Source organism: Mustela lutreola, chromosome X, assembly GCF_030435805.1.
Source record: "Mustela lutreola isolate mMusLut2 chromosome X, mMusLut2.pri, whole genome shotgun sequence".
Lineage (NCBI taxonomy): Eukaryota > Metazoa > Chordata > Mammalia > Carnivora > Mustelidae > Mustela > Mustela lutreola.
The window spans coordinates 31,869,316-31,883,438 of record NC_081308.1 but is presented as its reverse complement, the minus strand read 5'-3'; the positions used below and the strand labels follow the sequence as shown (position 1 = coordinate 31,883,438).

Here is a 14,123-nt window from a genome sequence, read left to right as displayed (position 1 = left end):
GCATTTATGGCTATGTGATGTAACTCAGAGATGTAGGGTTTATTTGTCAAAGTAGTTAATAAATTTTAAGCAAAAATTTACTTTCGTATTTTTGTAATAATTGTGGAGTCTTATTTTCATACTGAAGGATAATTTAGCTATTACAATAATATATTTAATCCTTATAAAATGGATAGAACCAAAGATAGTTTAGTTATTAATAATAAATTTTTCAGATAGTTTATAATCACATTACATATTAAATAGATGCCATGGAAAGATTTAGTGAATATTTGTCACCTATTTAGACCTGCAATTATTAGGAAACATTAGAAAATTAAGAAAATTGGAATCAAATGGGAGAAGGTACAGGACAACAGTGTTCCTGCAATATACACTTCCAATATGTCTGCCACATATCCCTTGAGAGAGAATAAGATCCTGGGTAAATGTAAAATACTAGAAACTGAAGAGATACCCTTAGAAATGAAGGTTTTGAGCCCTGTGTAAGTTATCAGAAAAAAATCAGCCTAGAGCATACTGCTTGAGTGTTCTTGTATCTATTTTTCATGGAGCACACAAAACACAAGGATCCTCTATATTGGGGAGGTAATAAGTGTTACTAGATATACGGGAGATTTCCTGTTTACCTATACCCATTTGAGGTCCATAAAACTCTTCCTGTCCATAAACTTCAACATCCCCAGAACCACAAGCAGATGGAAGTTCTAAGTCAGGCCTACAACCAGGTAAAAGTCTAGGTTTTATGAGGCCTGAGGCTTTTAAAATTTAGGGACCTTCTTCAAGAGAAAGAATATAAAATCACAAATATAAATCTAGGTACACAGACTAAGAAGGGGGGTCAAAAAAGTGAAGAATCATAAAATTTATGTGTCTTTGGTAGTATAGTAAATCTGCCTCTGAAATCACTAAATGTTTCAGTAATATTTCACTGTCAAATTTAATAGTTCTAGTGCCTAGAGGTGAAGTACTTTAAGGGTGACAAGACCAGAGTATAATTAATAGTCAATGTTTATTAGGTATATCATATAGCATTTAAATTCTTAGCATATGTTATGTCATTAAATTTGCACCTCATTGAGAAGAAATAGATGTGATTACTTTTTCCATTTGTGAAGTACTGATGAAGACCTGAATCATTAACAGTGGGAGTAGAGAAGAGAAGGAAATAAATTACAGAAAATTTGGAACTACAAGATGAATTGAGGTATGAGCTCAAAAGAGTGAAGCTTCAAGCAGTATGCCCATATTTCTAATATAAGAGACAGGGTGGATATATGTCCCACCAAATGGAAAGATAGAGATTATATTATAAGGAACAAATCAATGGAGAATAATAAAACATTCATTTTTAATCTGAGGGATAAATCCCTCTATTTGTATACCTATCTGCATATCTATATCTGTATCTATATCTATATCTATAGGTAGGCATGTCATATACTCCTTAATATAAAGTTGAAAACAGAAGGAAAAGGGTAGGAGTAAGGATAAAAGTTAGGGATGTTAATGGTAGTTTTAACTATGGGAGTGTACAGAATCTCCTATGGGATACATTAAAAGTAATATTTGCCCCAGTAAGACAAGTAGGTCCTTGAAGATTCCATATTGATAGAGTAAACAGAATAACTCATGAAAAGTTTAAGAAAAAATCTTATCAAGGGGATGGAGAAGAAATGCAGGGAACAAGGATATAAAGCCCTGTCTCAAATGTTTAGAATTGTGAGTAGATGCCCAATCATCCAGGTCAAATGCAAAAGAGATCCAACAAGGTGATCTTGGATTTGGCAATTAGAAAGCAACCAGCCATTTTACTACAGTGGTAGAGCAAAAGCCAGATCTGAGAGGGTGAGAACTAGTCATGCAGGAATAGAAACTGCAAATGAAGATAGCCCTACTCAGAAGAATGTTTGTCATGGGAAAGGTATAAATGTCTTTAGTTTCTGAAGCTTGAGGAAGTTTGAGGCAAAAGTGAAGGAAGTACTCCAAAAGAAGAAGGAACTGCGATAAATAACAAAAAGGTTTTCTGGGATAAGATAAAGGATACACACCACAAAGTTGATAGAGTAGACTCCTATTATTTGGAGATTGAGGGGGAGGTGGTAAGGAGGTTAAGGAAGAATGTGTGCTCACATAGCCCCCTCTCCTCCATGACAGAGGTGACAAAGTCATTTGTCCGGTGGAGGTTGGAGATGGGAAAAAACTGGAGTAAAAAGGATGTTTGAGAAGGCTAAAAACCATGTGGAAAGGTTGCTGTGAGCCAAGCAAGGGTCCATGGATAAGCAAATAAAAGGATCGACACCTCAATGGGGTCTGAGACAGAATCAGACAGAACTGGAAAAATTAAATGAGAAAAACTATAAAACCAGCTGTCACAGTGCTTTGCATATTGTTGGTGCTCAAAAAATATTAGACCTACTCTAGTCCATTAACAACAAAGGAGTCACAGAATCTTTGAGATATACGAGGTGAGACAAGTAATGTCTTTTCATTGGGAAAATGTCCAGCGTGTACATCTGTCACATCTGTGGAGACAGATGCAGCTACTTGTGTGCACATGCACTTTGTCTACAGCCTCATTTCCTTCTGTTGAAAGCATTATAATGTTAAAGGGCGGGATGGAAAAGATAATAACTTCCTAAATGATGGAGCTAAAATAAATACAGATTTAAGTAGATTATTTCAAATAATTATTGTAATAGCTATGGTTAACCAGAAATGTAAAAGTTTCATTAGGAATTTCAAAAAGGTAAAAAGACTGATTGGCAACTTTAGTATGAATGGGTATAAGACAGCCACTTCTCAATACCTCATAACTAGTGCCTTCTGCTGACATTAGAACTTCAATAGATTATAAGAATGTCCCACTTCCACCCCTTTCTTGCAATTAGCAGGAATACTGGGCTATATCTCCTTCTCCAGATAAATACTTATCATTTCTTCCTCTCTCCATGCCACCTATAGAGAAAAAGAACGAAAGGAAGGAAGGAAGGAAGGAAGGAAAAAGGAAAAAATATTTACAGGTGGTAGAGCATGTGACTTGCGATCTCGGGGTTGTGAGTTTGAGCCCCACACAGGGTGTAGAGATTAAAAAAAACTTTTTTAAAAGACCCCAGGGGCACCTGGGTGGCTCAGTGAGTTAATCCTCTGCCTTCAGCTCAGGTCATGATCCCAGGGTCCTGGGATCCAGCCCCACATCCGGCTCTCTGCTCAGCAGGGAGCTTGCTTCCCCCCCTCTCTCTGCCTGCCTCTCTGCCTACTTGTGATCTCTCTCTGTCAAATAAATAAATAAAATAAAATTTTAAAAAAAGACCCTAAAATTTATTCCTATGTTACTATATTGATTGCTAGGAATTTGTGGTTCTCTTCAAAGTGGTTTATATCACAAAGATAAGCTTTTTTTCCCCACAAAGATAAGCTTCTTAAATGCTTAACCCTACTATTCTTTCTCTCAAATTCCAATAGAATGTTATTTATTAAACTTAAATAGCATATGTTCCTTTCCTTTTCATTAATCAAGTCCACTGCTTAACAATAGAATGTACACTGCACTGTTTAGGCTATATATTTTATGTAACCTGCTACGATCCCGAGTTAGAATATTCTGATTTTGTAAACTTAATTTATTTAAATGTATGCTGAAGGAATTGGATACAGAAACCTGGGCTGCAAGACTCTTCTATAAAGTCAACTGCATAGAAAATCAAGTTAGGAACCATGATATGAAAATTATATTTTAAAACTTTTGTGCATGATCTTTTAAAATTTACAGCTCTATTTTTCTTAATTCTCACAATAATCTTCTTATTGAAATGGAGAGTTCACAATTGATATGAAAGAAAAATATTAGCCTTTGAAAATTATCTGAGCAGAAGACTTTTCAATATAGATAACTTCATACTTATTTATAATTAAAGAGCACCTTAATATGCCAATTTTAATCATTTTACCCAAAGGAATTGATTCTCAAGAGTGTTAAGTGAACGGCTGAATAAGTGAATTGTTTGGACTGGGAATCCTAGCTGGGCTTATAATACACACAACTTTATCCAGTTATCTCAAAGGGGTTAAAAAATTATCATTATAAAATCTTCATTTAAACATTTAATGTATAATGAAAAAGCCAGAGGCAATAAAGATTAAAAAAAAAAAGACAACAACTTAAGAGCTGTCACCAGCTTGACAGATGATGAGTTAAATATACCCTCACAGTTGTTGGGTAGACTTAAGCTTTTCTGTTTATTATTTTGATTTTGAGTGTTTAGACAGGGCACCTACTCTCTAGTTTGTCCTAGGCTTCATCATCCTTCTTGCCTTAGACCAGATCTAATTCATAAATCCTTATTACCTGCTTGGCCACTTAGCATTTGAATCTCAGATCTCAGATCTCCTACGAAGTTAAAATGAACAGATTACCCTGTAACCTTATCATCTGTAACCACCTATTCAGATTTAGAAACATTATATATATATATACATATATATATATATATGTATATATATATATATGTATATATATATATATATATATATAAGATTTTATTTATTTATTTGACAGAGAGAGAGAGAGAGAGGGAACACAAGCATGGGGAGTAGGAGTGGGAGAAGCAGGCTCCCCACCAAGCAGGGAGCCCGATGCGGGACTCTATCCCAGGATCCCGGGATCATGACCTGAGCCAAAGGCAGACACTTAATGACTGAGCCACCCAGGTGCCCCTGAAACTATATGTTTAACACAAAGCCTCAGGAAAAGAACACAGAAAGATGTAACACAATGTAAGTTAGCAACAATATAAAGTAGAATCCATGCCGCTTGAGTTACGATACATTGTGGGAATAGCCTTAGCAAAGAAATTACAATCCTAATACTATCCATCAGCTTGGAAAGAAGTGAAATGAAAACTAATCTTGGATACTTTAAATTATTTTGTCACATTGTTTATATCTTATTGCTTATATTTGACATTGTAAATTTATTAATATTCCATTTAATCTGGGTTAGTCCTTCCTATTTACAATCACAGAATAAAAAGGTACCAGGAGACGAAGAGTAAGTATTCAAATATTAAAGACCCTAGTCCAGATCGGAGATAAATTACTCATAAATAACACACTGTCTCCTCTGATATGCTATTGCTACCAACAGCCCTCTTATCCTTTAAAGCTAGCCTGAACCTCAACTCCAGCACAATTTTGTAACTAATTCCACTGTCACAGCAAGACCTTACCTTTCTCAAAGAGCACTTAACAGTCTTTATCAGACAACTACTCTTTAAGAAGGAGTAATAACAGGTCTGCAAATTCAAGTACCAGTAACTTAGCACTTAAATTTAGTATATAATTTAGATTACTGTGCTACAGTATGGTGATTATTTATAATGCAAAATATTCAATAATTGATATTTATGTACAATGAACTAATACATTTAGTATATTAAAAACATTTAATTATATTACAAACATCCTATTAGTAGAGAGAATCTCTTTCAAATTTTAGTATTTCACAGGGCCTGGAAGAAAGCTAGATATTGCAGTTGACATGTTACTGATTACCTCTTTTATTTGCAGGTTTAATTTCTTGCGACGGGGTCAATTTAGCTTGAGTTTCTGGAACCTGAGGAATGTAGATTTTCTTGGGGATATCAAAATGTTCTGGAAGGCTCAGTTCTGCTGTGTATAAAATGGACTTGGGCTTCTTTAGCTTTGAAGTATTAAATAGTGTACTAGTCTGCAAATAAACAAAGAGTAAAACTGGAATGTAATTCTCTTAGCTTTTACCCCCAAAACACACGTAAAAAAGCATTATTATGTATTTAGAGTTGACATTTGGGAAAAAATCCACCAAGGGACTGAATTTGTTCATTTCTTTAGACACATTACTTTTTGATTGGTGGAAGATGGCACTAACATGTTTTTACAGAATCAGTGGAATCATCCTTTATTAGCAGATGCTCAATATCCCATTCTGTAATCCTTTCAGTGCTGAGGAATTCATTCCAATTCCACTGGTAAATAGCACTGAGAAAGTACTTCCCTCCTTCAGCTGATCCCTGTGTTCCTCAACATCTAACCCATCAGTTCCAGCTCTTATCAGAAGCACAGTGAGTCTCCTCTCTTTTCCTAATGACAATTTTGTGACAATGAAAATGACAATTTTAATGACAATGTATGTGTATGTGTATTTACATTTATATGTATAAAATTAGGTCCTGCCCTTCCATAGACATCTAAACGTACCTTTCATTTAAAAAAAAACTTTTTTTCTCCTTCCTTCCATCCCAAACATACCCTTTAAATAGGTTTGATACGTTTAGTCCCTTCAACCACTACTTACTTAATGTGGGTTACAACCACTCACCACCATACAACTGCTTTGCATGACATAATTTAGTTTAATATTGACCTTCTTAAAATGGAACACTGAAGAGAAAGTGTGAAGTGTGAAACAAGTGCGCAGCAAGCAATGCAAAGCACAGAGGTAGGAAATCTTTTATTTTTAGCTGGATGCTCTATCACTAACCACACAGTAAAGCCCAAGGGTTAGACCAAGCACTCTTGAAGGCAGAAGGCCCACATTTATAACCCAACTCTAAGTAAGCTTGGCCAGGGTATTAAGCAAAGCTACAAAGTCTTCATTTGTAAAATAAGGGCAATAATCATATACATTGACAATTTGTGGTTTGAATATTTAAAGTGAAAACAAAATCTGGATCCTTGGAGCATATTTTGAGTACTCAATAAATGTTGGCTATTATATAATCACTGTCATCATCATCTTGATTGTGGTCACAGTATCATTACTCAACAAAAAGAAATGTTGGTGCCATTATTTTCTCATTCACTGGGTTTGTTATCCACAAAATCCAAAATGATTTTTTTTCCACAAAGGAACATTTTTCAACTACTTCATTTTGGTAATTAAAATCACATAAATTAAAAAACTTAAATTAATTCATTTACACTTATCATTGCTTGTGTTTGGTTCATTTTTCTAGTCACTATGAACAAATTATCTATTCACATTAGCAACCACCTCTTTAACCTACATGTATATGATCTGCCTTCTTATCCTCCAAGTCATTATGTCATGATATATTGACATAGACTCTCTTCTTGGCCAAACTCTAGTCAGGCTTCTCCAAGCCCTCTTTTCAAGGAAGCCTCAACCTTGGCCTACAGTAACTGTAGATTTTCAGCACAAGTGGTTTTATCTACCCCCTTCACACGCACACACACACACACACACACACAGAGACTTGAACAAGTGCTGACTTAATTTCTAACAGCTCAAGGCCATATCCCTAGGATGGTTCAAGTTCCCCTTAAAGTGTCTACCTGAGAGAGCTCAATGCTGTCAAGAGAATGTACTGTTTGTTCCAGCCAAAAGCCAGTGATAGGCAGATAGGTCCCTAAACTCCCTCTTATTAGAGCAATTACTTTAGAAGCTTGCTATTATAAATCCTTTCTCTCCCCCCGCTTTTTTCCTTCCACCCCCCCACTCAACCCACCCTCCCCCTCATTCTCTCTCCTTTTTAAGAGGTACATTTTCTGCCACACAGAGATGTCTTCTCAAGGACCTCAGAATGCAGACATTCAAGGAAATAATGATCCCAGCAGGTAGGTTCCTTGTTCTAACTTGCATCACTACCTCTGATCATAAAGATCACAGAAGTTTGTTTCTCCTGCAGATAAGCATCAATTAACAAATCCAGATCCTCACACTAACCCATCTCCTCCCACTTAAAAATGTCCACTTCCCTGACTCTGCTCATTATTTTTAAGTTCCCAGTTCATTATTCCTCCTTACTTTTTCATCTTCCTTTTTTTTTTTTTTTGAGTCTCTGTTCACTTTATTCAAATAATTTTTTTTTCTCTGAATCTGAGACTCTCATCCTCCTTTTAAAACGCCCGGTTCCTCCTGTACAAATACCAGTTTAGTTCATGCTGGATCCTTCTCCTTATTGCAACAGTTACTGAATAAAGGTAATCCTTACGGCTGTAACTTGTATCCAGCTTTGTTCATCTTCAACAGTATCAATAGGATTGCTTCATGATTTAAAGTGCACTTAAATTATACAAATACAAAAACCATTTTCTTTACCCTTCTGAAGCCTCACAAAGGAGATCTTTTAGGCTTCCTTTATTAAACATATTAAGTTTCAAAATTTCAATGATTTTTCCTATCATTTATCCCAGAATATATAGCATGGCTTTTAAAACATAAACTGGAAAAAGTTAACAGAAAATAGAAGGAAACTACCCTGTAAGTTCTGAATCTGTCCAGTATCACTGAGTATATCATTAGAGTTGATTTATTAATGGCCAGAAGAATATGAATTCAGTAAATGAGTGCTAAGTGCTGAAGTGTCTGAAACTCATGCTCCTGACAAAAGATCCTGTCTCTTGCAGTATAAAGTTGATACATCATATTGCTATTACTCTACAAATGTTTTAAAGATTCAAATTCCACATGGTTGTGTACAAAAAAAATTATTCAGATGTGTCATTTTTCTTTGATAGAAAAATGATTACATTTATCCAATCAGATTGACTTCAAGGATGATTTTAGATTTTGTTATATAGTTATTTTATGCTATAACTCAGTATTCCAGACTTTCATTTATTCCATTATACAATTTCATGTTAGTAGACTAAGGAGGAACATATGGTCTGGAGACTACACAGGAGAAGGAAAAGAGTAATGGATGAGGGGGGCAAAAACCTGGGTCCATCTCTATTCTGTCACAAATCAGTTGTGTGACCTTAGGCTATCATCTTACTATTTTGGGGTCTTGGTTTGCAGGGCTCTAAGTGTAATAAGTTGGACTATGTGTCTCTGATTTCTTTTCTCAGCTTTAAAATACAATGATGTCTCTACCATGATCTGGGCTCTAATTGCTACCCTTGACATAAGTCTTTTTATGAATCAGTCATTTCATTTTTTGTATTACAAGTATAATTCTACCTTCTCTACATTTCTCCATGGGGTCACTGAAATAATTTGGACAAGTGCACATAAAAACACATTGGAAAAAATGGTGTAAAATACTATCCAAGGAGAGAGTACTTTAAAAATTAATCTTGGGGCGCCTGGGTGGCTCAGTGGTTTAAGCCGCTGCCTTCGGCTCAGGTCATGATCTCAGGGTCCTGGGATCGGGTCCTGCATCGGGCTCTCTGCTCGGCAGAGAGCCTGCTTCCCTCTCTCTCTCTCTCCTGCCTCTCCATCTACTTGTGATTTCTCTCTGTCAAATAAATAAATAAAATCTTTAAAAAAAAAAATTAATCTTGTTTACTGTTACAAAAATTATCAACATTACTGTATTTCAAGAGTACATTGTTAATTGCACTTGAAAATAACCCTTTACGATTAGATGTATATGAGCACAATAAGTTGCATCTGTGAGTTCTGATTTGCTGCAACTAGTTTTCCTAAACAGGCACGTTCAACCCCTCTATAGTTACTTCGTGTATTTGGAAAGTTTTTGCTGAAATCAAAAAATGTGCGATATTCACAGAATTCAAAGACAATAATAATCTTCAGGTAAAAAAAAAAAAAAACTTATAATCTCAAAATTTGGAGACTATTTAAAATATTTCGATTTTAATTTTAAAGAAGCCAAGGTTTTTTCATAGATTATGATGATGATTGTTTTTGTTGCTGTTATTTCCACCAACCAGTCAAGAAGTAGACACACACATACAGATACCCCTCCTGCAAATGTGGGAGGTCAACAAGGAAAGTAAACAAGACGACTGTGACTGTGAAAAATCAGGCTATGAGGCAAGCTGGATAGACATGAAGACCTCAGGTTTAAAGTGTCATTTGTTTGTTCGGGCACATGTTCAATTCAATTAAACAGTGACGGAGCACCTGTCACACAGAAGACAATAAGGGCTAAAAAACACGTAACAAAGATTTGTCATTTCTAGGCATTCACAATCCTAGAGGAACAGGGAAATATAAAGACAAATAATATACAAAACATAATTTGGTAAATACAATAATAAACACAAAGAGTGTGCTGGATTCCAGAGACAGTTAAAAAGAAGGGAGAAAAATAGAAACTGTATACATGCATAAATAATAGAAAGGGGATCCACTGACAAAATCCATCTCCCTCCAGCATTTCTCATTTAAATAAAATGTTTTGATAAAGGCTAAGAATGGAGATAATAAATTTTTAATTTTTTTAAGATTTATTTATTTATTTGAAAGAGAGAGCAGTGGGGGTGGGGGGGCAAAGGGAGAGGGAGACGGAGAATCTCCAGCAGACTCCCCACTGAGCACGGAGCCCGACCCCATGATCCTGAGATCACAACTTGAGCCAAAATCAAGAGTCTAATTTTTAACCAACTGAGCTGCCCAGGTGCCCCTGAAGAAAAAAATTAAAAGGAATGGAGAGTATACTATGATACAGTTAAAGTTTGAAAAGGCTACATATCAAACATTTCTATTGTAATACTATACTGAAAGTTGAACAAAAACCTTCACAAATTCATTGCTCCATCACAGAAGTAAGCATGTTGGAATGAGCTAAAGAGAGCTGTTAGCTTTCTGAATGCGTAGAGTAGATGGGTCAGTCCAGAAGGCATCATCAGAGTCTTGGACCTTAATATTTTTGAACTAATCAGAACTTATAAGTCCAGTTCATCCATAAAATATCATCATTAAAAGTTAGGGATCTGTGCTTAGACTGTACAGATTCTCGCATTCTAACAAAAAAATAAATCATCCCTACAATGCAGAGTATTTGCTGTAACATATGTAAAGTAATATATGAAGGTCAATCTCAAACAAGGATGAAAACATTTACCATTTGTTCCTACACTGATCAAAGATTTAGTGACTACCTTCGGCATAGTATACTTTTCTAGGCACTGGTGATATGAGCAGTAACTAAACAAATACTTTCTCACAAATTCCCTTGCTGGAGACAGACAATGAGTAAACAATTATTCTCAGGTGACAAATGCTATCTACAGACAAAGTTGAAGGAAATACAGGATTTGCAAAGTGTCTCGTAGAGGTAAGTAATGCTTTTTAAAATATATATATATAATTTGAAAAAATACAAAAAAAATATAAGCATAACCTCATTGGTAGCATTCTAGCAGGCCTAAAGTAATTGAGGGAAATAGTGTCTAATACCTAGGGAAAATTAACCACAGAGTGCACAAGACATGGGCAGCACACCTTGGGACTTTTAGATGAGCTTGTGCTGAAGGAGTGACATGAATGCATGGGCTCCAGTGGAGAAGGTGAGATTAGGGAAGAGATGGAACTGACTTGAAGGGTCATGAGGACCGTCCTAAGGATGTTGGGTTTTATTGTGAATGAGTTGGAAAGCCAACAGAGGAATCTGTGCAGGGGAGCAACATGACCAGGTTTATATTTTAAAGGAATCATTTCGGTGGCTCTCTGGAGGTTAGACTGTATGTCACTTCATTTATACACTAGAGTTCAAGATATAAGAATAGAGTCCATAATAACAACAGGACAATAATGCCGCACAACTAGAGAGCACTTATTTTTTTTTAAATATATTATTTTTTATTTGACAGAGAGAGAGAGTGAGAGGAGCAGAGGGAGAAGCAGACTCCCCTCCAAGCAGGGAGAATGATGCGGGGCTCGATCCCAGGACCCAGGGATCATGACCTGAGGCAAATGCAGAGACTTAACGACAGAGCCACCCAGGCACCCTGAGAGCACTTATTTATATACCAGGTAAAGTGGTAAGCATTTTATGTAATTATCTCACTTAGCTTCCATCAATTACCAGCATCCTCAAATTAAAAATACAAATATCAAAAATTGATGATTTTGAGGTAACCAGCCCACAGTCGCACAGGTAGACAGTGTCAGCGTCTGGACGCTCAGCCAGGCAGTCTGACCCCAGGGATGAGTCTCTTTGGATGCAGAGACTATCCTGCACAGCTTTTAGAACATGTCCCTCCCCACCCCCTTCCAGAGATTTGTATTTAATTATTGTACAACGGGGCCTGGGTACTGCTATTAATATAAGTTCTCCAGGGCATTCTAATGTGTAGTCAGAGGTGGAGGCAACCGTGAATTCAGCGGCTACACCGTAATGCTTAAATGTACCTAGCATGCTAAGTTACCACTAACTTAGTTACACCAATAAAATTAGCAGTTGTGCTAACATTAGTAGAACGCTTTGTTTCAGACTTATTATTTAATGAGGTAGAAAGAAAAAAAAGCAATTGAGCTGTCTTCCTGAGGAAAACCAGCATTCGTTATTTTACCACATAAAAAGGTTATGATTACGTGACAACTCTGTGTAATTTTAAAAAAGAATCTAAGTGCATCATCTGTCCTGCATTCTCACCTCAATCCTCGTCAGCCCCAGGAGGGCGATGGCCACGCGGACACTACTGCTCTCCAGAGTGCCTGTGATCAACCGTCGCTCATACTCTATGTCCGACATCTGCTGCTGTGCTGCAAAAGCCAAAGCCCTTTCCTTGGCTTCATTAGTCAGTGGCAATGTAAGGTCCACATCCAAGATATGACGGAGCTCACATTTCAAATACAGAACTGGATTTTCCTTACTAAACACTAAAGGAAGCAAAAACATTCATGACTGCCATGATCATTTCTGCCCTGGACAATGTTATCCAGAATGGACTTGGAAGGTCTGAAATATAAAACTGCAGTTGTAGCCTTTCTTAGCCACAGTACCATGGGTAACTCATTTCTAGTAGCCCTGGTTTAGTAATTCAAGAGGAAGTCTTCATGAATTAAAGGTATTTTGCTGGTATTCTCTAAGAAGAATTCTCAAAGAATGTGCAAAAGAACTCCAAGGGTTCTTTCATAGAAATATCAACATGTTCAAACATTACGTGATCATTGTGCTATCAGTGATTAGAAGGTAGGGGAAGTAGAAATAAATGTAAAGACATTCGTCAGGGACTGGTAAGAACTGTCATTTTCTTTCACTAACAACCTTACACTTCAGAATGTAGGGTACCAGTTTAGGTAATATATTACAATATACAGAATTTGAGAGTATAGCCATTTCCAAATTATTTGGGAAACTGAAAATTTGCTGAGTAAATATTCTGAATGCCAAATTTTAATATTTATCTGAAGAATGAGAAATAAGGATTTTTTTAAAAAATCACAATTGACATGTTCTTACTTGTTAAACTGGAGGAGTAGTCCATGGATGCTGACATAATAAAGTTAAAAGGGAGCCTTCCAAAAGCCTTCCAAGTTTTTATTAGAAAAACTTGCCATGAATACGCTTGGATGGCTATATGAGGAGCAATCCCATCCTCCAACATTTTAAACGAAATCAAACACACATATACTCTACCTTCCTCTGGAGAAGTGCTGTAGTCAAGTGGAGTTGAAGAATCCTTTGTGAAAAAGGAGGAAGGCAAGGGGATCATACCTTTTCCTTCGACGACGTAAATTAATTCTCCAATCTAAAACACAATCACACAATAATATTAAATTCCAAAAGCGCAGAAAAAATTAGGATCTTTCTGCTACGAGAAAAATCTGTACACTATAACAACATCCATGCATTGTGCATTGCTAAGCAACTAATTATAAGCCCTAAGTGAGGAGTGAAAGGTAAGGCTGAAATACAGCCCTCCCACAGTGCAGGGGAATCCCTATGCAACCAGAGCAGGGAGGGGGATTAAGAAGGCCCCAGGATGGCACAGACAGCCTTGATCTTTGTAGCTGTAAATATCCTTGGTAGACTGCTAACTTAAATCACATAAACAATCAAGAAAGAAAGATTTTTTTTCCTTCTTTCTGAAATTTATTGTTGGAGGGGAGTGACAACACATTTGCATGATGCCTGGGTCCTCAAGTGTCTATATTTTAAAGTGCAAATTTTCAAAATGTACATATGAAGGTCTGCAGCTCTTTTAGAATAAGTAATTGGGCCAGAAATAGAAAAGACTAAACAGACAGAGTGAAAATTAAAGTGGGGTCAATGCAAGGGCAGCAACATGATATGGGGAAAGATCAACAGAGGTTGACAGGCTTGGTTTCAATTCTGGTACTGCTACTTATGACCTCCTAAGCCTCAGGCAAGTTTAGTAAATCTCTGACTTTCACTTCTGGCCTCTGTAAAATGGGATGACCAAAA

The 14,123-nt window shown here is 36.4% G+C and overlaps 1 protein-coding gene across 1 annotated transcript in view; it reads right to left on the bottom strand.

The window, feature by feature from the left end:
• CFAP47 (cilia and flagella associated protein 47) overlaps positions 1–14,123 on the bottom strand; it is a 546,720-nt gene that overhangs the window by 236,386 nt on the left and 296,211 nt on the right. The window contains exons 43-45 of the mRNA XM_059157736.1: positions 13,335–13,446; positions 12,348–12,574; positions 5,554–5,728 (exon numbers count right to left, since the gene is read on the bottom strand). Of these exons, the coding sequence (XP_059013719.1) occupies positions 5,554–5,728; positions 12,348–12,574; positions 13,335–13,446 (514 nt within the window). The remainder of the gene's footprint in view (positions 1–5,553; positions 5,729–12,347; positions 12,575–13,334; positions 13,447–14,123) is intronic.